The sequence below is a fragment of the Salmo salar genome, chromosome 16 (genome assembly GCF_965601325.2).
Source record: "Salmo salar chromosome 16, fSalSal1, whole genome shotgun sequence".
NCBI lineage: Eukaryota > Metazoa > Chordata > Actinopteri > Salmoniformes > Salmonidae > Salmo > Salmo salar.
Window position 1 is genome coordinate 24229993 of NC_138306.1, and position 25723 is coordinate 24255715.

Consider the following 25723-nt stretch of genomic DNA (forward strand, 5'->3'; position numbering starts at 1 on the left):
CACTGTTCCAATAGCAGTCTTTATTATTACCACCTTTTCATCTCATGTCAAGCTCTTCACAGCAACAACAGTTATGCTGACAAACACACAGTTACGAGAGAATTCCACAACAACTGATCAGAACAATCTCCACCTCTTTTCCCTTTTACCTCACAATTATGAATCTCAACAGGCATGAAGTCGGGATACAAACAGGTATACAGTCGACGGGTTAAGCTGCACAAAGTTCTTGAGCAGTGGTTCCCAACTCCAGTCATTGAGTACCCAACAGCACACATTTTTGTTGTCGCCCCGGACAAAAACCACCGGACTCAACTCAATGAGGGCCTGATGATTAGCTGACAAGTTGATTCAGGTGTGCTTGTCCGGGGCTACAATAAAAATGTGTACTGTCGGGGGGTACTGGAGGACTGGAGTTGGAAACCACCACTCTAGAGTGAAAGTGATCACACTTTAGACTTGCAACCAGGGATGGATGAAATTAAAACACGTTAGGTGGTCATGTAATTAAAAGCAGAACACGGACACTGGCTAGACTGAAGTATGAGAAGTCAGATCATCTAGGGTAGATGAATATTAGACAAGGGACATGAACAGACATGACAAAGGGGATCTGGTAAACGTACTACACTGATGGTCTGTCAAGGCACACTTGAGAAATTCACAATAACTGATAACCCCCATCTCATATTTCAACATGGATATTAATGGGTTAATGACAAATAATGTAATGTGGAGAGCATGTGTCATATTTTGCCACCTTAAAGTTAACATTTTCAACTAGTATTTTCAAATGAATATGTAGTCATTCAAACAGTTAAACTAAGCAATAGATCAAGTCAAATAAGAGCGCTTGACCTTGGAACATGAAACCAGACAGAACCACAATAAAAACAATGTATTTCCACACATGTACAATGCACTGAACGTTCAAGATTAGGCTACCTCAAATATTTCCTCTAAAAACAGTATATATAGTATAAAGTTACATTCATCACACAGAGGAGATACTCAGAGGTTGGCTTTTTCTGTTTGTATGGCTTAGTGAGGCATCATGTGCTCTTAAATCCCCAATAAAAATGGAATGGACCGCTTGGACATCAGTAACGGAGGTAATCATCTATTGAGTTTAGGCCTAATTGATATTTTGAATGCGTGAAACCAAATGGGAGGTTCAAAATAGTCGACGTTTTCTGTGGGTGGTCTCCAAAAGTATGTGCCACCATCTTTGACAGGCTGTATCTCATATGGAATTATCTAGTCTATGCTTGGAACGGTATCCCTTGCATAAATTCCATTTATATGGTTTGCACAGAATGAGAGTATAATCTTGACTATTGGCCCGCGTTCTACATGAAGAGATCTGGTAGTAGACACATCCCAAAACTGTACACTGGATTTCAGTCCAATGCTTGAAAAATTATATACTACATGTATATAAAACTGAACATCTGTTATAAAAATACTATAATCTGACTCATGGGTAAGAAATAAGTAATCCTACTTTTTCAAGCCAGAATGTAAACATGAGCATATAGGAATCTGAGCAACACCCATCCGTTCGTGTCAATGGCTGCATTTAGACAGGCATCCCATTTGATGGTTTTTTTCCCCCACTAATTGGTCTTTTGACCAATCAGATTACCTCTGGAAAAGATTTGGAATGATTGGTCAAAAGACCAATTCGTGTGTGTGTGTGTGGACTCAGAATTGGGCTGCTTGCATCTAAAGCAAAGTAGAGCAACATGGTTTAAAATGCATATTCATTTGGATGGATATGACAGATGCAAAACTGTTGGGAGGAGAGTACCTTACACATGTACAGTGCTTTCCAATATTTGTATTATTTAAAGTTTGTAATTTGTACAAAAACAATGTTAATATTATCCATGAAAGCTGCATGATTTAAAATGAGTAAACAAACATCAGGATATTTAAAAAATGTAACAAATATGACAAGTTTGAAAACAGGACACAGTCCCCTCACACTGCCTGCTCACAGCAATTACTCCAGAAACACAACTCAGACTTTACCACAATATTAATATCAGTACTGTTGATGTGACATGAGTATAAATGTAAGTATAAACATCACATTAGAAGTGTCCATCACTGCTGCACATAGCACCATAGATAACTTGCCATAGAGATGGCTATTCTCATGTTTACACAGGCATCCAATTCTGAAATTTTTCCACTCACATCAGATCTTTTTCAGAGCTGATCTGATTGTTCAAAAGACCAACTACTGAAAAAATAGATCAGAATTGGGCTGCCTGTGTAAACGCAGCCTAAGTAACAGATTTTAGGCCACATTCCAATGTCCATACTACCATATCAGAGTACATGCCCAAAACATTGCTTTATAGTAAGTGGTATGGTCGTGTGGCTATTGTAGCAGAGTTTTTGTGAAGCGGTGAGTCCCTGGTGACAATGCACGGGACAGGTACTGTGTCTATTTCACAAAGCTCTGCCCTGAACGCAGACAGTAGTGGTTCAACATCTGTCAGTACATGAACCAGAAACCAACCACAAGACAAGGTAAAACACCATCTGTTAACTTACACAGATTGTAAAATACAAGGTAAATAGTAGGCTACAGATAGCAATGTGCTGTACATTCTTCATAAAAAAATAACACGCATAAATGTATCAGACCAAAAGAATATTGTGTGTGGGGGTGTAGGCAGAGATATGAAAGCCTATGAATAGTAGCTTGTTACAATCAGAGACACACCAAAACAAACTGTGTTCTCGCTATGGAAATGACGGTATTGACAGAGACTCTGAATGGACCACTCAGTATAAATAGGCTTCAGATGAACACAACACAAACAATCTCATATATAACTCCAAAAATATAGTGAATAAAAAATGTATGAATGCATGGTCAATGTGTTTAAATGTATACCTTGACAACTTAAAAAAAGTATTATTTTTAAATGGACATCAACAAGTACAATGTGACTAACCATAGAAAGCCTATGGATGGATATAAGGATTTGCTGGTCACACAAAACAGTTTATAAAGTGCTTAATGTTTAAAACCACCATTCTATTCACAATGAACTGGAAAGACTTCCAAGTCCAATTCTAAAATCTCCCCAAACGCAAGTCGCACGACATATGCAAATGCTTCAAAAACACGGAAAGCCTCTGTAACCACTTGTAACAATAAGACTAGATACACACTGACTGCTGTATGACCAGATACACACTGACTGCTGTATGACCAGATACACACTGACTGCTGTATGACCAGATACACACTGACTGCTGTATGACCAGATACACACTGACTGCTGTATGACCAGATACACACTGACTGCTGTATGACCAGATACACACTGACTGCTGTATGACCGGACTGAAGCTTTGCCATCACAAACAAGAACAGGGCGAGACACCTTTCTCTGGCCGCCCTTCTTCCGCCCCTTTCCCTCATTAAAATCTCACCATCTCTTCTGTCTTTCTCTCTAGGTCCAACTTTCTGTATCCCTCTCTCCTTCTCCCTCCCTCCACTCTTAGGCCATCAATAACACAGTACAGCATGAAAAAGAAGAACCACTGTATAAGTTAGACTGAGGGATACAGGAGTTACTTTCCTCTGATTGAGCAAAAGGCGCAGTCACTCAACCAACTCATCCCAGCGCCTGTCCGTCTGTATGAATGCATGTGCAATCACATCAAAATATGAGCCAAGGGCACAAGAGTACATTTGATAAAAATCTTAAAAAATATCATGACATGTTCTTAGCCTAGGGGGCTCATAGCATAGTCAGACACCTCTATCCCATTCTCTGCATCTGTGGGGGGTTGTACTGTAAACAGAAGACACAACCTGTCCCAGTCTAAGAGTGGGCAGACGTCACTAGAACCCCCAGCAATGTGTCTGTGGTCCCAGTAGTGATCACTGCTTCTGTAGACTCTCCAGCAGGTCCTCCATCTTCTCCATATTCTGGGAGGTGCTCATGGACGTCTGCATGTTGGTCTGTATGGCGGTCTGTAAGCTGGTCTGCATAAGGGTTGGCAGGCTCGTTTCTATGGCAGTCTGTATATTGGTCTGCATTGCAGTATGAGTGTTTGTCTGCATTGGGGTCTGTAGGTTGGTCTGCATGGGTGTGGCTGTCTGGGCCATGTCTGAGTCCAGTAGAGACTGGATGTGGTTCGCCTGCACAGGGTTGGCGTTCTGGGGTTGGCTCTGGGCTGACAGTGTTGGACCAGAGGACGTCATCAGCTGGGAGGAATCTGAGGAGAAAGTCACAAAGATTATTTTAACATTTAAAACAATTTATACAGTATATACACACACACACACACACATACATACATACATACATGTATGTATGTATACATGTATGTATACATGTATGTTGGATACATACATACATACATACATACATACATACATACATACATACATACATACATACATACATACATACATACATACACATATACACACACATGTAAATATTCCTCCATTACAGTCCATGATGAGTACTGATCCTGTCAGGTAAAGCAGTCTCACCATTCTGGAGGCCAAACACAAACAGGTTGGGTTGTCCTCCTGGCTGGCCAACGTTCCTGCTCACTCCCGTCTGGAACAGCTGCTCTGGGGGTCTCTGACCAGGGGAGGAGGCGGTACTCTGCAGCTCCACCACCCCCAGTCCACTCTGCATCACAAAGATGGTCGCAGCTGCTGCAGCCTGGTTTTCTAGTTCCTGCGTAGCCATGTTGCTCTGCAGACCAGACAGAGAACCCTGTGGCAGGAACAGCTCTACCTGCTGGCTGTCAGGGTCACTGCCTGAGCTGGAGCTCACCTGCATGGGCTGCTGGCCCTGGAACAGGCCCTGCTGAGGGGGATTGATGGAGGCAGTGGTCCTCCCTACTGTGGAGCTCTGGTCCTGGAAGGACATGGGCTCTGCTGGGTCAGACTGGGCCACCCCTACCCTGATCCCGACCATGGTGGGCTGGGAGAACAGGAGGGGAGCAGGGGTGTCCTGGGAGTGAGGGGTGCTGCTGCCCATGGCGGGGCCCTGGGTACTGAAGAGGAGGGTTGGAGGCAGAGCCTGGGGGTTGAGGGAGGCGGTGCAGAGGAGCAGGTCTGTGGGCTGGGGGTGCTGGCTGGAGGACAGAGTGTTAGTCTGGAACAAGGAGCCTTGCTGAGCCATGGGAAGCTGCTGCTGGGTTTGCTGTGGTTGTGTCTGCTGGGGGGACTGCTGTTGGTCCATGGGGGTGCTCTGCTGCTGCTGGGTCTGAGGCTGGAACACTGACACAGTCTGGGGCTCACTGGCTGAAGTCTCCATGGAGGACAGGAATGCTAGTTGCTGCTGACTACCCTGGCTGGAGAGTGTGTTGGGAGAGAGGAACAGCGTGGACCCCGTGACCTGCTGCTCATGATCTAGGCTACCACTGGTCAGCACAGTCAGAGTGTTCTGGAGCAGGGCGGCCTGGACCTGGTGCTGCGGGCTGGGGGTTTCCGACAGAGGCCTGGGGGACTGGAGGAGCTGCTGGGGGGGGGAGGTGTGGGAGGGCGGCTGGTGGGGGAAGCTGGAGGTCTGGATGGTGAGCAGCTCCCCAGCCTGCTGGAGGAGAGACACAGGCTGCTGCTGCTGGGGATGAGACAAGGAGTGTATCTGGGGCTGGAGGAGCTCTGCCTGGAGCTGCTGCTGGAAGTTCTCCAACACCTGCTGCTGCTGCTGTAAGTGTTGCATGTTGCCTACTGCTTGGTTTTGTTGTTGTAGGTTGCCCAGTACTTGTTGTTGTTGCTGAAGTTGTTGATCCTGTAGCTGTATGTTGCCTAGGACCTGCTGCTGTTGAAACTGTTGATGTTGTAGTTGTTGCTGTTGTAGGTTCCCCAGTATCTGTTGTTGATCCTGTGGCTGTATTAATAATTGTGGTTGTAGCTGTATGTTGCCAAGGACTTGTTGCTGCTGTATCTGTTGTTGCTGCTGTTGCTTTATCTGTTGTTGTTGCTGTATCTGTTGCATGTTGCCAAGGATCTGCTGTTGTTGCAACTGCTGTTGTAGCTGCTGTTGTTGTGTGGCCAGAGAGCCCTCAGTGCACCCCAGTCTCAGGCTGTTCATGGTGTCCTGTACGTTTTGCTGCAGGGAGTCAGTGGAGGGCGTGGGGCTGTACAACACCGAGTTGAGTTGCTGCTGAGCCACTGCTGCCTCTAGGACCTGCTGTACCAGGCTTCTGCCCCCAGCCTGGAGCTCCCTTACTGCCCTCTCCAGCTGGGCCACCCCGTCCTGCGGAAACAGGGGAACCTGGGGGGCCTGGGAGGGGGGCGCCATTCCTACTACCATCACCCCGCGGCAGGAGTTGGAGGCCTCTTGAGGCAGGCTCTCCTGGGGGTCCCGGAGGAACTGCTGGGGTACCTCTGGGGGGACAGGGGGGAGGGTGGTAGTATCGCTGGAGACGGGGAAGGAGGTGATGGGGGAGATGTCCTGCTTCTGGATGGTGCTGAAGGGCTCCAGGGAGGGAAAGACAGGGGCACGGGGGAGGTCCACGTCCCCAGGCTGGAGGGGCATGGGGACGGGGAAGGACTCATTCCTAGGCGGGGTGCTGGAGCTCAGCTCAAGGGTCTGCTGGACTAAGATAAGGGCGTCAGAGGGTGGCTGAGGGAGGAGACAAAAAGAGAGTAATTAAATAATTTTAAATAGAGGTATTTTCTAGAATCTACACACTTCCCTGCAAGTTGGCCAATGACTCTGGATCAAGATGTCTTCTTTGATTGATACAACTAATGAGTGATGTCCCAGCCAAACCATCTGATATAAATGTACATACAAGGATCCTTGGTTAAATATGACCTGTATATTGCTCCTACCTTGAAGAGTGCTGTGGATGGGTTATTGCTGGAGACCTCCATAGGGGTGACCTCCTGTCGTTTAACCAGTTCGCCAGCAGACTGGGCAGGGTCTGAGGCCGGATAATTGATCTGGTCATGGAAGGTGCAGGCCTTGGCCAGAGAAGAACCCTCTGTCTTCACAGACATGTTCAGGGACTTATCTGCTGTAGGATAAAACAGAAACACAGTGTACTATATATATATATAACACACACACACACACCATACCATTACTCAAACCCATCCCTCCCTTCTTCAACCCATCTCTTACTCCCTTCGATCCAAACACTGAAGGAAGGTATCAGCACACACACCTGAGTCTGGGGTATACGTGAAGGGCTGGATGTCATGTGACCTCCCGGCGTTAGTAGTGATGTAGACGCCCACGGAGACAGCAGAGGATACAGACAGGCTGTGGTACGGCGGAACCGTCACCACCACATGGTTCTGGAGGAAACAGAACATTGTCAGGATTAGATCAGTCAGCGCAGGGTCCGTATGCATTCCTCATGCACCAATATCAATCTGCTACCTGATGGAACAGCTCCATGTCAATCTCTGCCTCGGCCTGCCACGAGTCATCATCTGGAAAGAAAAGGAATCAATGTCTTCTCAACATGGTCACTGTGAGGAGACGTCACAGACACCACCGAGAGAGGCAGAAAAGGATGCGAACAAAAGGAAAAGAGGACTGGGAAGAAAGGAGGAAGACAGGCAGGTTAGTGCTGGTACCTGCTGGGTTTTCCTGGAAGATGACCTTGGTTCCTTTGAGGAAGTTCTTCCCTATGATGAACAGCTCCTCTCCTCCCCTCACTGAACAGCTGTGGAGACTCTTCTTCAGGATCTCTGGCACCCCTGCTGGCTGGGCTGGGGAAGGTCACGCACACAGCAGAGTGTGAAAAATTACTGTTCTCAAAACCCTACCATTGACACTACGTGGTTGGCCAGCTTTTGTTCCAGCCTGACAAGAATATACGGAATTTAATGAACATCAAACAAGCACATACAAATGTACTGTTGTCTGGGTAACCAGTTATTTGTGTTTGTATGAATAGGGCGATAGTTGGTTGACTCACTGCAGAGGATGGGTGACGAGGTGGTCTGTAGGGTTAGGACAGACCCATCAGGCTGGGGGATGTTGACCCTGAATGCCAGCCTGGCCCGGGTGCTCTTCTTCTTGGACCCGGCCACTCCTATACGAGCCTCCACGTCTGCGTTACGCAGCTTCAGGATCCCCACACAATCAACCCTGTCAAGATTCAACGTTCCAGAACGTTCAGATGATGAAACAAACAACACCACACTGATATTTCAATGTTCCTTAACTCAATGGATGAGTCCCTTACGCAAGTGACATGGCGCTGCTGGGCTCCAGAGGGACCTCTATGACGGTGGTTCCCTCGATGTCCACCTCCTTGCAGGCCGTAGTGTTGCGTCCTGTCACCCTGCAGGCCTGGTAGAACCCATGAGGCTTCACTCTGCCTGTGTCACTGGCCACAAACACCTGCAGCATCACCGGCTCACTGACACCCTCTAACTGGAGAGAGAAATGGGAGAAGATGGTGAGTACAGTCATGGCCAGAAGTTTTGAGAACGACACAAATGTTAATTTTCAAAGTCTACTGCCTCAGTTTGTATGATGGCAATTTGCATATACTCCAGAATGTTATGAAGAGTGATCAGATGAATTCCAATTAATTGCAAAGTCCCTCTTTGCATGCAAATGAACTGAATCCCCCAAAAACATTTCCGCTGCATTTCAGCCCTGCCACAAAAGGACCAGCTGACGTCACGTCAGTGATTCTCTCGTTAACACAGGTGTGAGTGTTGACGAGGACAAGGCTGGAGATCACTCTGTCATGCTGATTGAGTTCGAATAACAGACTGGAAGCTTCAAAAGGAGGGTGGTGCTCGGAATCATTGTTCTTCCTCTGTCAATCATGGTTACCTGCAAGGAAACACGTGCCGTCATCATTGCTTTGCACAAAAAGGGCTTCACAGGCAAGGATATTGCTGCCAGTAAGATTGCACCTAAATCAACCATTTATTGGATCATCAAGAACTTCAAGGAGAGCGGTTCAATTGTTGTGAAGAAGGCTTCAGGGCGCCCAAGAAAGTCCAGCAAGCGCCAGGACCGTCTCCTAAAGTTGGATCGGGGCACCACCAGTACAGAGCTTGCTCAGGAATGGCAGCAGGCAGGTGTGAGTGCATCTGCACGCACAGTGAGGTGAAGACTTTTGGAGGATGGCCTGGCATCAAGAAGGGCAGCAAAGAAGCCACTTCTCTCCAGGAAAAACATCAGGGACAGACTGATATTCTGCAAAAGGTACAGGGATTGGACTGCTGAGGACTGGGGTAAAGTCATTTTCTCTGATGAATCCCCTTTCAAATTGTTTGGGGCATCTGGAAAAAAGCTTGTCCGGAGAAGACAAGGTGAGCGCTACCATCAGTCCTGTGTCATGCCAACAGTAAAGCATCCTGAGACCAGTCATGTGTGAGGTTGCTTGTCAGCCAAGGGAGTGGGCTCACTCACAAATTTGCCTAAGAACACAGCCAAGAATAAAGAATGGTACCAACACATCCTCCGAGAGCAACTTCTCCCAACCATCCAGGAACAGTTTGGTGACGAACAATGCCTTTTCCAGCATGATGGAGCACCTTGCCATAAGGCAAAAGTGATAACTAAGTGGCTCGGGGAACAAAACATCGATATTTTGGTTCCATGGCCAGGGAACTCCCCAGACCTTAATCCCATTGAGAATGTGTGGTCAATCCTCAAGAGGCGGATGGAAAAACTCCAAGCATTGATTATGCAAGAATAGGCTGCCATCAGTCAGGATGTGGCCCGAAGTTAATTGACAGCATGCCAGGGTGGAATGCAGAGGTCTTGAAAAAGGGTAAATATTGACTCGTTGCATCAACTTCATGTAATTGTCAATAAAACCCTTTGACACTTATGAAATGCTTGTAATATACTAATATACTTCGTATTCCATAGTAACATCTGACAAAAATATCTAAAGACACTGAAGCAGCAAACTTTGTGAAAATTAATATTTGTGTCATTCTCAAAACTTTTGGCCACGACTGTAGAGTGCAACACAGCTCAACCCAACATAGCACAATTGTCTACGACTAACCAATGGTATATATTTATTTATTTATTTATTAAGTGTCTCTCACCTTGACCGTGGGGAAGCCCTGTTGGGTGCGGTCTTTGACAGAGCCGCGGCTGCCCTCGGTCAGGTAGCGTGCCCGGTGCTGGGTCTCTGGCTGCACCAGGATCTTCAGCTCCTTGCCCTCACTCTTCTGGGGACACTGACCTGACAGCAGGCCTCCCTTCAGCAGGCACCCAGCCTCCAGAGAACTGAAGAGCACACAACATACTTCACTCAGAGGACCGCTTTACTAGGTCTCCAGGTGATGACGCTGCTTTGCTTTGTGTGCAACAGAGTCAATGGTATGGCAACTTAAATCCTCATGCTCTTAGCAAAGGCACCTAAAAAGGAGACTAGCATTCTATTCAACCAACCTGGGTTTGGGGCTGGCCTTGTCTGGGCCCAGCTGAGACAGGACAAAGTGTGGGGCCGTGGCGCTGTCTGCATCAAACACGTCCATGCTGTCCTCTGGGGGTGCAGGCTTGGCCCCGGGCCGCTGGCGGGGGGTGCGTTTACGGGACTTGCGGGGCACCTCTGTGTTGTCGTTGTAGGAGCTGGAGCTGATCAGGCTGAAGTTGGAGGCCGAGTCGTCAGCCCAGATGCTGCTGCTGTGTTCTGAGTCTGGCCCTGCTGGCCCGGCCGGGGCTGGATCCTCCTGGCAGGACATACTGCTGTCATCAAACAGGTCCTCCGGAGGGGGGGAGATGCTCAACACTGGCCTTCGCTTAGAGGGGGTGTTCTGGGGCTGCTGCTGGGATCCCACCCCCCCTGCCCCTGGGTCTCCTCCTGTTCCAGAGCTGGTCCCACTGCCGCCTCCACCTTCAGGGGCAGACAGAGCTCCCTCCACCCCTTGCCTCTCTGATCCTTCTGGGGCTCCGGACCCCTCTCTGGGGGCCCCACTGGGATGGTGGTGGAGGAGAGGAGGCTGGAACTGGTCCATGGCTGAGGTAGAGGGGTCCGAGCTGGGGCCTCCCGTGGCCAAAGAGGATGGACAAGGGCTGGATGAGGTGGCTGGATGGCGTGTGGACCGATCACATTGTTAGTATGGATGTCAATACAGAGCAGGCTATTCACGCAGCTGAATTTGTGCATGATTTGTCCAGAGTTTTCCCTCTTCCCAACTCTAAATTCATTAGACGTTGTTTGTGTGGCTAAATGCCCTCACTGTGCATGCCAGAGTTCTCTGGTGTCAGGCAAATTTTCTGAAGTTAAAGTTGAGAATGGTACAAATAGGCCCCAATCGAATGCTCCGTAATCAAAACTTGCTCACAAAAGAAATAGTTAAAATCAGTGACAAAACAGACATGCTTTGTTTACTAAAAACTAAAGCAAGCTTTTAAAATTGTTACATACATTGCCCCAAAAAATAAAAACATCTGGTCAGTCAGACTTTCCTCTTAACAGACAAATTTGCAGATTAATGATACGGTGTCAAATTAAATGTAGAGGGGGGCTAGAGCAGTTTGTGCATACAATAGTAGGCCTATACAGCAGCTGGTGCATACAGCATTGGGCCTATACAGCAATCTGAGCATGCCAATTGGAGGATTGGGTTGGGACTGAGCGTAGCCATGGCAACAGAATAAACAAGGCTCTGACCTATGGAGCAGTGACCTGCAGGCCATTTTATATGCAGATGCCCCCTGCCTCAGAGGGAGGGAACTTCCTGCAATACAAATGAGACAGCCAATGAGCAACAAGAGAGCTGATCAGACATGACTCAATTTCCTGGCAATCAGCAAATTGGGTCAATTAAATACTGTGTGAGGATAGCTGATCCTTTTTATTTTAAGTGTCTTTGGATAAAATGATGATGCATGTAGTGCTTGCTCGGGCTAGCATGAAGCCAGCTCTCCAACTATGAAAGTGAGCTTCTGGTAGAAGCTGGCCCTAACCACAGATCTAGAATCAGATTACCCTAGCCTGTACATGTATGGCATGACAAGAGTCAGAGGAGCTGGCTAAAACACATATAGATCTGGGACCAGTCTACCCTACACCCAAATCCTAACAGTTACCATTAAAGGGGTTGAGAATTAACTGAGCCTCTACCAGTGGTTATAGGGTCAACTTCAACCTAATCCTGTGTCATTGTGCACAATGACAGCTGTCACATGACTACTGTGTTCAGTCAGTCAGCTTCCTCTGCTAAATGGTGTGAATACGTTATCTACTTCCTCAGAGTCAGATTAACTTGTGGATACCATTTTTATGCCTCTGTGTCCAGTATGAAGGAAGTTAGAGGTCGTTTTGCAAGCCAATGCTAGCTAACTACTGTTAGAACAATAACTGGAAGTCTATGGTATCTGCTAGCATGCTTGCTAATACCCATGGACTTCCAGTCATTGCGCTAACGCTAGTTAGCAACTTCCTTCAAATCGCATGCTGATGGAACACTACATATTGTTTTTCTGATCTAATATAAATGACATCTCTTGAGATATTTTCTTTATGCTGGTCTACATGGTGTGTGTAATCTCATCTTCACAGAAAGTCTATCGCAGACAGTTCAGATCCAGACAGGCGTGCTAATTCAGAAGTGCTAAAAGGACACAATAATTGCTTTGCTAATTATAGCCTAGCTCTTTTCACCTCTTCTCATCATCTAAGAATAAAATGAAAACTAACAATAGAAACTGACAGTAAAGGTTGTCTCTAGTGCTTGGGCTAATTTACATCGCTCCATCTAAGAGATGAAAATGTAGGACAATGGAAAGAAAACAAAACTATTTTTATTCCAATTTTGATTAGACACAAGAGACAGATTGCAAGCAAATACTAGCCTAATATGACTTTAGCTATAGGCTAATGTAAATAAAATGTTAGATTATATTTATATATAAATAAACCAGGGCCATGTTCGTTCATTCAAACAAAACAATATTTATTCCCAATCTCTCGCACCTGTCCTGACTACAGTAACCATGGCCCACAATTGAAGGCTCAATTTCCCAGAATACACCACCACTAGCACCAACTGCCCCACAGGCACTCAGCAGGAACGGTGGAAGTAGACTAGCGTGAAGTTGTCCACTAGACACTGAACTAAGGTCAGTCTTATGTTCTGCCCCCTAATGATCTAGGTGAGTATACAGAGTGAAGAGCTTACCTGAGGCCATGGCTGCAGAAGGGGGCAGTCCGGCCTCTCCCCCACTCTTCTGGCTCATGGTGGGTGTGTCTGTCTGGGAGGAGGACGACTGCAGCTGGAGCTCCTTAGGGAGGAGGTCATACACAGACTCTGGTGAGGAGGAGAGAAATCAGGGGTTTGTTAGTGCACCAAAAACCACCAGCAACCAACTAGTTACTGTTTTAATAGTGGGAGGTCACCTGGTTGCTAAGAAACACAACCCATAGACACCCTGACATGGATATCTGTCGTGAATGTGCAGTTTATCCATCCATCATATGCAGCCTATCAAGCAGTCATCTAATCTGCCTGTGATACAGTCATCGCCAACAGCATAGTGAGGACAGACACAATCTCTGGCTCTGGGATGTCAGCCCTGCTGCTAGAGAGACACACACACACACAAAGAGCTGCACTACAACCACTGCGGGAGGAGGGGGGGGGGGGGGAAACAAGGACTTCCAGCCAGCATACGGTACAGTACAGCACTCATGTTCTGCTTCATCCAATTAATTTTTCAAATGTCTCGACTACGCTCACGAAACGTACAACGGCCTACATTAGGATTAGCCTGCCTGCTACCGGGCAAGTGTGACTTTCTTGTAACACCACCACCCTCTGTGGTCATGGTCTCTGTTGGTATGTGTCTATTGTGTTCTGTTCCACTGAGTTGGCGTGAGAGAGTGGGCCTTTGTGAATGGTGATGGAGGGATGACCAACTAGCATGACCTCAGCCTTGTGTGAGTCACACTAACGACTGTCAGGTCAGGGCCCAGTGCAGGAGCTGCTCCACTGGCACTCTCTCATTTACTCTCGCCTACACTTCCACACTCCCCTCTCTCATTTACTCTCGCCTACACTTCCACACTCCCCTCTCTCATTTACTCTCGCCTACACTTCCACACTCCCCTCTCTCATTTACTCTCGCCTACACTTCCACACTCCCCTCTCTCATTTACTCTCGCCTACACTTCCACACTCCCCTCTCTCATTTACTCTCGCCTACACTTCCACACTCCCCTCTCTCATTTACTCTCGCCTACACTTCCACACTCACCTCTCTCATTTACTCTCGCCTACACTTCCACACTCACCTCTCTCATTTACTCTCGCCTACACTTCCACACTCACCTCTCTCATTTACTCTCGCCTACACTTCCACACTCACCTCTCTCATTTACTCTCACCTACACTTCCACACTCACCTCTCGTTTTCCATAGTAGCTGGGGTCTGCTAATTTTCTATGGAAATTAGACATTTGCAAAAGCCCTACTGTTTGCATAAGGCTAAGACATCAACAGGAAAAAAATGTGATTGGTGAAGATTTTGAAAGAGAGATCGGCTAAGCCTATTAATACACTACCCTACGTATTTATTTGGACAGTGAAGCTAAAATGTTTAATTTGGCTCTACTCCAGCCTTTTGGATTAGAGGTCAAATTTTTCATGAGGCGACAGTACAGAATGTCATACATATTTTGTTTTACCATTTAGAAATGACATCACTATGTATCTAGTCCACCCATTTGCAAGTGTCTTAAGTATTTTGACAGATTTACTTTGTGTATTAAAAGATCAAAAGGTTAGCATTTGGTCCCATATTCCTAGAACGCAGTGACTACATCAAGCTTGTGACTACAAACCTATTGGATGCATCTGCACTTTGTTTTGGTTGCGTTTTGAATCATCTTGCGCCCAATAGAAATTAAATGGTAAATAATGTATTGTCACATTTTGGGGTCACTTTTATTGTAAATATGAATAGAACAGGTTTTTGAATACTTCTACATTAATGTGCATGCTACCATGACTACAGATAATGATACATGAATCGTGAAAAATGAGTGAGAAGACATGCTAACCTTGCACCATTATCAATAACAGGGGAGGTTAGCAGGTCTTGAGGGTATGATATTTACAGCTGAAGTGGGAAGTTTGCATACACTTAGGTTGGAGTCATTAAAACTCGTTTTTCAACCACTCCACAAATTTCTTGTTAACAAACTATAGTTTTGACAAGTCGGTTAGGACATCTACTTTGTGCATGACAAGTAATTTTTTCATCAATTGTTTACAGACAGATTATTTCACTTATAATTCACTGTATCACAATTCCAGTGGGTCAGAAGTTTACATACACTAAGTTGACTGTGCATTTAAACAGCTTGGAAAATTCCAGAAAATTATGTCAAGGCTTTAGAAGCTTCTGCTAGGCTAATTGACATCATTTGAGTCAATTGGAGGTGTACCTGTGGATGTTTTTCAAGGCCTACCTTCAAACTCAGTGCCTCTTTGCTTGACATCATGGGAAAATCAAAAGAAATCAGCCAAGACCTCAGAAAAGAAATTGTAGACCTTCACAAGTTTGGTTCATCCTTGGGAGCAATTTCCAAACGCCTGAAGGTACCACGTTCATCTGTACAAACAATAGTACGCAAGTATAAACACCATGGGACCACGCAGCCGTCATACCACTCAGGAAGGAGACGCGTTCTGTCTCCTAGAGATGAACGTACTTTGGTGCGAAAAGTGCAAATCAATCCCAAAACAACAGCAAAGGACCTTGTGAAGATGCTGGAGGAAACAGGTTCAAAAGTATCTATATCCACAGTAAAACGAGTCCTATATCAACATAACCTGAAAGGCCGCTCAGCAAGGAATAAGCCACTGCTCCAAAACCACCATAAAAAAGACATACTACAGTTTGCAACTGCACACGGGGACAAAGATCGTACTTTTTGGAGAAATGTTCTCTGGTCTGATGAAAACAAATAACTGTTTGGCCATAATGACCATCGTTATGTTTGGAGGAAAAGGTGGAGGCTTGCAAGCCGAAGAACGCCATCCCAACCGTGAAGCACGGGGGTGGCAGCATCATGTTGTGGGGGTGCTTTGTTGCAGGAGGGACTGGTGTACTTCACAAAATAGATGGCATCATGAGGCAGGAAAATTATGTGAATATATTGAAGCAACATCTCGAAGACATCAGTCAGGAAGTTAAAGCTTGGTCGCAAATGGGTCTTCCAAATGGACAATGACCCCAAGCATACTTCCAAAGTTGTGGCAAAATGGCTTACGGACAACAAACTCAAAGTATTGGAGTGGCCATCACAAAGCCCTGACCTCAATCCCATAGCAAATTTGTGGGCAGAACTGAAAAAGCGTGTGCGAGCAAGGAGGCCTACAAACCTGACTCAGTTACAGCTCTGTCAGGAGGAATGGGACAAAATTCACCCAACTTATTGTAGGAAGCTTGTGGAAGGCTACCTATAACATTTTGACCCAAGTTAAACAATTTAAAGGCAATGCTACCAAATACTAATTGAGTGTATGTAAACTTCTGACCCACTGGGAATGTGATGAAAGAAATAAAAGCTGAAATAAATCACTCTCTACTATTATTCTGACATTTCACATTCTTAAAATAAAGTGGTGATCCTAACTGACCTAAGACAGGGATTTTTTACTAGGATTAAATGTCAGGAATGGTGAAAAACTGAGTTGAAATGTAGTTGGCTAAGGTGTATGTAAACTTCCGACTTCAACTGTGTGTGTCTAAAGTTCTCTAATCCTTATTCACGTTTCATTCATGACTGATTATCTGTAATCATGATAGCATCCACATTATTAATGTAGAAGTGTTCAGGAACATATTCAATTTGTATTTACAATTAAAGTGACTCAAATGACAATACATTACCATTAATTTATATTGGGCACAACAATAAATAAGAAAGTTAGAGGCATAAATATCATAAACCCCCCCCCCCCCCCAAAAACGCTAACCTCCCCTGTTATTGGTAACGTGAAGAGGTTAGCATGTTTTCGGGATATAATCTTTGTGCCTTTAACTTTCTCACTCATCATTATTCACAATTCATTCATGATTATCCATAATCATGGTAGCATCTAGATTAACTTTCAGAAACATATTCTATTACAATAAAAGTGACTCCAAAATGACAATACATTATTACCATTCATGTGTTTTGGGCACAACATAATCCGACACACAACCAAAACAAACTGCATATGCATCCAACAAGTTTGCAGTCACACGCTTGACGTAGTCCTTGTGTGCTAGGAATATGGGACCAAATACTCAACTTTTGACCAAACTTAATACACTATATGTGAATTTGTCCAAATACTTATGACGCCTTGGAGACTAGATACATAAAGTGCTGTCATTTCTAAACGCTTCACCACATAAGAATGAAGATTCCCTCAAATTAAAGCTGACAGTCTGCACTTAATCTCATACTCATTGTATCATTACCAAATCACACTGCTGGAGTACAGAGCCAAAAACAACAAAAACAAGCTGTCCAAATACTTTTGGACCTCAATGTATTTAGGGGAGTGTACTCTATGTGAAGCAGTACATTATAACAATTCTCTTCGATTAGCCTAGGCCTACAAGTCAGCCAAGTCCTGCATCCATCCCCTATTACAATCCGATTACCTCACCACATACTGTATGTTATGTAGCTGGCTACACACTGCTCACATTACGTTAGCTTTGAAGCTGTGCCAAGCCAATGGTCAGACTTATTGTTCGCAGCTGGCCCTTTGCTTTGATGACACAGAAATATGTTGGTCCACAAGCAGACGCCAAGAATCCACCACAGTCTCTTGCAATGCCCTGGCTTCTAACATGCATCCTAAACTCATAGGTAATCTTGCATGCTAGACTTCACAGCTACAGAGTATGCAATATTTAGACACACGTCTGGTTCTATGAGATTAACGCAGAGTAAAGACAAAGATCCCATCCACTCCGCAGTCTATACTTACATGGCAAAATCAAAGCCAGACATTGAAATACAATAGGCTGCCTATGTCATGGATAGCATGTCCTTGATCAATCCATGATGATGATATAAGGATGTAGCCAGTCTACAAACAGTAAACCACTAGAGATGTGTTCATTAGAAGTGTTTATGAAGCAGCAAGACTGTTATCGTCCTCAGCCAATTACTGTCATAAATAGGCTACACACACACGTCATCACGTCAGAGCAGCACCATATGGCCAGCTCCTGTTAGCATGGCATGCCCACTAATACACTGGCTCATTAGTGTAACACACACAGGGTCCGGGCAGATGTCTGAACCATTGTGTCAGGAGGCAGGTAGTCCATGCACAGAGTATCTGTGAACTCTGGTGAGAGACCAAGTTCAGAGAAAACAAAAATAAACATTTTGAGTGAAGCCTAAGTCAGCCTACATGTGGTGAGAAAACAGCAGTAGTGCTTCACTGCAAGCCCAGCTAGGCCTAGATGACTAGCCAACAACGAATAAGAGCGAGGTCCAAAACCACTAGCAAACCTCATGCACCAAGACAGCGCAGTGTACATTTTTACTTTATAGTTTTGCATGGCAGCCATATCTGCCACCTGTAGAAGGTCTTTAAACTGACCCCCCCAGGCTTTAATCACTTCCAGACACAGCTAGACTGAAAGAGTAGTGGACTGAGCAGAGAGGACAATGGAGCCTGTTCATAGCACAGTGTTGTCACAAGAGCAGCCATGACTCAGTCAGCACCAACCAGCCACCACATCAACTGGCCAAGTAGCTAGATAATATAGCTACTGTATCATGTCATATAACTCATTCTGGGTAGATCATGATTTAAACATTCCATCCACTTCACTCTACTTCACTTTTGACAAGGCCTGCCAATGAATTAAGGTGAACTTGGCATAAACACACCCACCCACACAGCATGTGCAAGCACACAAAGATTATTATTTTTTAGATGTGATACGTTTTATGACTGCTGCAAGATTAATTGCATCTCTGATGACATTCAAGTTCTGAATCTAATAAGGCCACTTTCACTCATCTGAAACAATCAGAACCAGCTTATAACCTGCTAAGTGCCCAAATGCTTGCCAAAGTTCTAGTTTGATTCTCAGTATTTGGTTTGCCTAAGGCAATGGGGGTGGCTAAGGATAGCAGCTAGCCAGCAGATCCAACCCGCTTGCTTACAGCTGCACTAGGGTCGGACAGACTTCCTGAGTAGATTAAGACACCTTTAGAGCTGGCGCGAGATGTCTCGGAAAATGTACATCAATCCAGGGATGAAAAATGCATTGTGCTGTAGCATTATCCTAACTGTTACATACTGTCCTTCTCATCCTCATACTAAGCGGGAGAGGCTATATGAACACGCCTGGTTCCCAAAATGAATGGTGTATGTTGCGCAGCTGAAAGTCGAGTTTGGAGACGAATAGATTCAGATCAGTCAATCGTCCTGATAAGCTCTTCCCAAGCTAATGTGTGTTGACTAGCTGACAACAGCAGCAGCATGGCGCTAGTTAAAACTTGCAAAAGAAAGTGATGTTTATTTTGATGGGCGAGGAAGAAATAACTGAAGTCACCATGTGGATTTGGTCACCATCTCCAATGTTCCATCCCACTTGATTTTATTTCAAATAGGATAGCAGCCTACACGAGAAATAACCTGTAATATTGGTAGTAGTCATCTAGAAGTCACCGTGATACAGTCTACACTGCTCAATGGGCAGAGTTTGCGCTGCAAGCCGACAACACGGGGGACAGTGTCCTTCGCTCCCGCTTGTTGCTGTAAGGAGAGGGAAGTTGCTAGATATTGTAGCCAATATCAGGCCAGGGTGACAGGTAAAGCACATTTATTATAGTGATCATCACCGAAAATGTATAACTACGGCATTAATGTCAAACATTGCTGATAAAAATGATTCTGAACACTCCCAAGTCCCAATTTTGGCAGACAAGTTTCAAATTCTTGAAGTTTCTAGACACAAGCCTGAACTAGCTAGCTGGGAAGGGCTCATGAGTATGACTGACTGAACTGACTGGACCGAATCCGTTCGTCTCCACTCTCGCTGTGCAACAAACGCCATCAATCTGGGCACCAAGCATGTCCGTGTAGCGGCAGCCACAGCAGAGATTTTGGAATGGCAGTGTCAGCCAAATCAGCTCCTTTGTTGTTCAACACCATGTGCCATTCAAAATGGCTGCTATGGCTTCTGCTATCTAGTACGAGGACGAAAACGGCAGTTTAATTAAACTAGCAGTCGTTCAGTCTCGGTGTAACAGTTGGGATAATGGGACAATTCAGATTACAATGCATTTCAACTTTTTCCAAGACATATCTCACGCTGGCTCTGTGGTGTCTTGGTGTTTTCACACTTGGTCCTTTTCAGCTAAATCGGTTCCCTTTTTAGTGCAATGTGAACACAAAACTGTCCAGATTCACTTGTCATTATTTCCACACCAAACACTATAGGCTACTGCAGAACCATTTCCCATGCCATAGGCCCTCACATTAGTCCCACAAACTAAAAAGTTCAATTAAAGCATGATTAATTATGCTATTATTCTTCTGCCATTTATCCGATTACCAGTCATTTATACATGTAAATATTATAATTTGATTCTAATTAGTATGTCTTATTTTGCAACTAAATGTAAACTATTACCTTCCAAAATGTATGAAGGTACATCCCTGGCTGTCCGATAACAGGTTCTGATGGTATGGCTTGTCCAGCACTGTGCATTTACCCAGAGTGCATTGAGTGAATGTTGAAAAAAGATCTCAGTTCCTTTCAAAACATAGCAAAGTGAATGCAAAGAGGACTGTCCACAAAAATGTTGAACTGTCAAGAAAATCCTAATTCAAAGGCAAGAGCAGTGTGAATAAAGTTTTTTTTTTCTTTTTTCCCCCCCCACACTCGAGTACACTTTAAAGAGGACTGAGATCAGTTATTTTAAAAAAGAGGACTATACCTGAAAACACCCTTTAATTTACACAGAAAGCCTGTCCGACGCTAGTGCAGCTGTATTCAAGCGGGCCGGATCTGCTGACTAGATGGCTAACTAAAACAGCTTAACTAAAGACTGCTAGCTAAATAGCTAGCGAACAATCGTGACAAATTCAGCAAGCAATCGAGGGGTTTGTGACAATGCAACCTGTACCTAACGTTTAGATACTGTAACCATGGCATAGTCATGGGGGAACCGAACCACGAGTGTACCGGGGGAAAACAATAACACAACACGCCTCCTGCTGCTCCCTAACGTTAGCTGCTAGTTGGTCCATCATGCACTCATTAGTTAACTAGCTAGCTATAAGCAAAACTAGCTGCTAGCTAACGTTAGCTATCTAGCCAACTAACGTGATCTATCCGTTCATCAGTCCTAGTCCAAAACAATGGCAATACAATACAAAGGCAGCCATGTCATAACATGTATAGAAGTCTTACCTTTAGAGTAAAGGGATTTGGGGGAATTAAGGTCGAGATCAGCGCTGAGGAGGGATATAAAATCAGAGGGCATCGCAGCGCTTCATGGAGGGAGGCGTAGCGGACGCCCTCTAACAGTACTATGGATCAAAACGAAGCCAGCCAGCTAACGTTAGTGAGCAATGAATAAAAATAAATAAAAAATGTCTACAAACAGGCAATATTGGGTCTGGGGGGGGGGGGGGGGGCAAATAGTGTTAAGCAATAAAAGTTTAATAGCCCCAGACAGCAAACGTGTTTCGCGCTAATAAACGGTAATGTTGTATTTTATGCCTAGACTCACAGTTGCTATGCTAATGCCGCGTTCACGTGTTATCGGAAATTCTCAGTTCCTACTGAGAAGGGGGAAGCTGAAGCCCAATATGGCGACCGGAGTACAGACACACAAGGCGAGGCGTGGCTTAACATGGCCACGCCCCCAAGATGGGACCAGAGATGGGGTACTCCCTTTACTCCCATGTAATTAATAATGTAATTAACCTAACTTTGGCATCATCCGAAGCAAACTACCAAAACTTTTGTCGTTTCAATAAACGTTTTCAGCAGCATCACGTATCGTTATTAACATAATTGTCTGTCACAACACATTATTTGAATTATACTTATTCTGCCACTCTGTGTTTCCTGACCTGCTGACACTGACAGTACAGCTGTCACATTATACTTGTCACTGTTTGTTTACCCCTAGCTTTTTCACCGGTTAACTTATGTTAGATGGCTGGCTAACGAGGTAAGTTAGTCTCGGATCTAATTCACAAGTCTTAGATATGTGACATAACTACTTCCAGTCTTTGCCTACCGTTGAACAGTCATTTAGAAAACTTGATTCGTGTTGGCATGCCTATATGTCCTTTCAACTTGCCGAAGACCAGTTGTGCAGATAATGTCCAAAGTAGCCTATGGCGATATCTACACCTACTTAGTAGAATCTCCAGGTTTATACGGGCAATTCACATAGCGAGTTAGATATAAACAAGTGTTAGCTTGCAATTTACTCTGAATTCAGTGCTTCGAACACACAAATGTATATTTTATTTATTTTATTTCACCTTTATTTAACCAGGTAGGCTAGTTGAGAACAATTTCTCATTTACAACTGTGACCTGGCCAAGATAAAGCAAAGCAGTGCGACAAACAACACAGAGTTACACATGGAATAAACAAACATACAGTCAATAATACAATAGAGAAAGTCTATATACAGTGTGTGCAAATGAGGTAGGATAAGGGGGGGTAAGGCAATAAATAAGCCATAGTGGTGAAATTATTACAGTATTGCAATTTAAACACTGGAGTGATAGATGTGCAGAAGATAAGTGTGCAAGTAGCGGTACTGGGGTGCAAAGGAGCAAAATAAATAATATGGTGATGAGGTAGTTGGATGGGCTATTTACAGATTGGCTATGTACAGGTGCCGTGATCTGTGAGCTGCTCTGACAGCTGGTGCTTAAAGCTAGTGAGGGAGATATGAGTCTCCAGCTTCAGTGATTTTTGCAGTTCGTTCCAGTCACTGGAAGCAGATAACTGGAAGGAAAGGCGGCCGAAGGAGGAATTGGCTTTGGGGGTGACCAGTGAAATATACCTGCTGGAGCGCATGCTGCGGGTGGGTGCTGCTATGGTGACCAGTGAGCTGAGATAAGGCGGGGCTTTACCTAGCAACGACTTAAATAAACCGGAGCTTTCCATCATCATCACGGGGTATAGCCTGAAACCATGAGGTTCGTTTAACCTGGTCCTTAGGTGGTTTAAACTTAATTTGTCTGTCTTTTCTCCTACTATTGTTCAAACACAGTATGCAACATCTTTTCGGCATCTTGGCTATAAAAGCGGGGTTAGATAGCTAATGTTAGTTAGCTGAAGAAAGTCCATTGGAATCGTCTCTTTGGCTGATAATCGTGACATACATTCTATGCGACAGTCTCAGTTCATTCTAACATTTTTACCTTTAGAATCAAAGTGATTTTAGGTATGATTTTGACTAGAAATAAAGAAATGCAACATGTGAAGTGTTGGTCCCATGTGTCATGAGCTGAAATAGAAGATCCCAGAAATGTTCCATACGCACAAAAAGCTTATTTCTGTCAACTTTTGGGCAAACATTTGTTTACATCCCTGTTAGTGAGCATATCTCCTTAGCCTAAATAATCCATCCACCTGATAGGTGTGGCATAACAAGAAGCTGATTAAACAGCATGATCATTACACAGGAGCACCTTGTGGTGTGAACAATAAAAGGCCACTCTAAAATGTGAAGTTGTCACACAACGCCACAGATGTCTCAAGTTGAGGGAAAGTGAAATTGGCATGCTGACTGCAGGAATGTCCACCATAGCTTTTGCCAGAGAATGTAATGTTAAATTCTCTACCATAAGCCGCCTCCAACGTCATTTTAAGGAATTTGGCAGTTTGTCCAACCGGCCTCACAACCGCAGACCACGTGTAACCACGCCAGCCCAGGACCTCCACATCAGGCTTCTTCACCTGCGGGATCATCTGAGACCAGCCACCCAGACAGCTGATGAAACTGAGGAGTATTTCTGTCTGTAATAAAGCCCTTTTGTGGGAAAAACTCATTCTGATTGGCTGGGCCTGGCTCCCCAGTGGGTAGATCAGGGCCTAATTTATTTATTTCAACTGACTGATTTCCTTATATAAACTAACTCAGTAAAACCGTTGAAATTGTTGCATGTTGTGTTTATATTTTGTTCAGTATAGTTTGTTGATTAAAATGACATGGAAGCATGTTAACGACCAACCAAGCATATCCAAAATGTTTATCAAATGATAAACAAAAGAATACAGCCATTGTCGGGTTATGAGTAAAGTAGGAAATTTAACATTGGAGTAAAAGGAGTACCCTACAGCTGTACCCTACGGCTGTACCCTACTCGTGGTGTGGTCATGTTAAGCCATGTCTTGCCATGTGTATCTATAGACAACTGGGTGTGTCGAAAGGAAAGGAGTGGGTTTGTCAAAAGGAAAGTAATGGGGTGGGGAAAGGAGTGGGTGTGTCAAAAACCACTGCTATTGCCAATGTTTAAAGGGTAGGTAGCATATACTTAACCATATGTAACATATGGATTTGCATTAGTATATGCATCAAAAAGTCAAACGCAAAGTTATACCTCACTTTTGTATCTTTTGAGTTATTACATGAAACTGATCAGAATTCCGAATATTATTATATATTTATTTTCGGGATGTGATGTAATATGGAGGACTCTGCAAGCCAGCCTATTCCCTATAATGTAAACTCCAGATTTTTACTTCAAATACAGTGCATTCGGAGAGTATTCAGACCCCTTCCTTATTACCACATTTTGTTACATTACAGCCTTGTTCTAAAATGGATTATCATCAATTTACACACAATACACCATAATGACAAAGCTAACAGATTTTTAGAAAAGTTTGCAAATTTATATTAAAAAAAATACATTTACATAAGTATTCAGACCCTTTATGAGACTCGAAATTGAGCTCAGGTGCATTCTATTTCCATTGACCAACCTTGAGATGTTTCTACAACTTGATTGGAGTCCACCTGTGGTAAATTCAATTGATTGGACATGATTTGGAAAGGCACACATATGTCTATATAAGGTGCCACAGTTGACAGTGCATGTCAGAGCAAAAACCAAGCCATGAGGTCGAAGGAATTGTCCGTAGAGCTCAGAGATAGGATTGTGTCGAGGCACAGACCTGGGGAAGTGTACCAAAAAATGTCTGCAGCATTGAAGATCCCCAAGAACACAGTGGCCTCCATCATTCTTAAATGAAAGAAGTTTGGAACCACCAAGTCGCTTCCTAGAGCTGGTCGCCCAGCCAAACTGAGCAATCGGGGGAGAAGGGCCTTGGTCAGGGATTTGGCCAAGAACCCAAAGGTTACTCTGACAGAGCTCCAGAGTTCCTCTGTGGAGATGGGAGAACTTTCCAGAATGACAATCATCTCTGCAGCACTCCACCAATCACGCCTTTATTTTAGTGGCCAGACGGAAGCCACATGACAGCCACTTGGAGTTTGCCAAAAGGCACCTAAAGCATAGTGAACCACTAGTTGGCCAAGAGTGTGCAAAGCTGTTGTCATGACGTTGGCCTCTTTTGGTACAGGGAGGACAGTTGACCCCTCCCTTTTCCACACAATCCACCCTGTGTGTAAAGGGTCGTAAAAACTCTAAAATTCCAGGAGAGTCTCTGGCCACATGGCCCATAGAGAGACACAGGCAATTCTTCCAACTCATAGAATTGGAGAGCCAAGCGACATTTTGTGTTCTGGAGAAGGTATGGAAGAT

At 44.6% G+C, this 25723-nt stretch overlaps 1 protein-coding gene across 3 annotated transcripts; it reads right to left on the reverse strand.

Moving 5' to 3' along the window:
• Positions 1–21792, reverse strand: LOC106573386 (nuclear factor of activated T-cells 5). 3 transcript variants are annotated; one of them, XM_082962618.1, is made up of 12 exons: positions 21393–21792; positions 13124–13252; positions 10389–11025; positions 10040–10223; positions 8203–8393; positions 7933–8105; positions 7589–7723; positions 7389–7441; positions 7171–7303; positions 6836–7017; positions 4532–6623; positions 1–4248 (listed from the first exon to the last, which is right to left on the reverse strand). In XM_082962618.1, exons 1-12 carry the CDS (start codon positions 21463–21465, stop codon positions 3911–3913), a joined length of 4320 nt encoding a protein of 1439 aa, XP_082818744.1. In that variant the 5' UTR covers positions 21466–21792; the 3' UTR covers positions 1–3910. The 3 variants fall into 3 exon arrangements, with proteins under 3 accessions (XP_082818744.1, XP_082818743.1, XP_082818745.1); XM_082962617.1 differs by having other exon boundaries at positions 6836–7020; XM_082962619.1 differs by lacking the exon at positions 21393–21792 and having other exon boundaries at positions 6836–7020; positions 10389–11680; positions 13124–13212.
• Between the last annotated feature and the right edge of the window lie 3931 nt (positions 21793–25723).

Bases quoted from the DNA above. Each gene is read 5' to 3' on its own strand.
- LOC106573386 (XM_082962617.1), bottom strand. From the start codon at position 21,465: ATGCCCTCTGATTTTATATCCCTCCTCAGCGCTGATCTCGACCTTAAT. The intron at 13,253-21,392 runs GTAAGACTTCTA...CCTCCTCACCAG, and splicing joins CAAATCCCTTTACTCTAAAG to AGTCTGTGTATGACCTCCTC. The intron at 11,026-13,123 runs GTAAGCTCTTCA...CACGCCATCCAG, and splicing joins TTCTGCAGCCATGGCCTCAG to CCACCTCATCCAGCCCTTGT.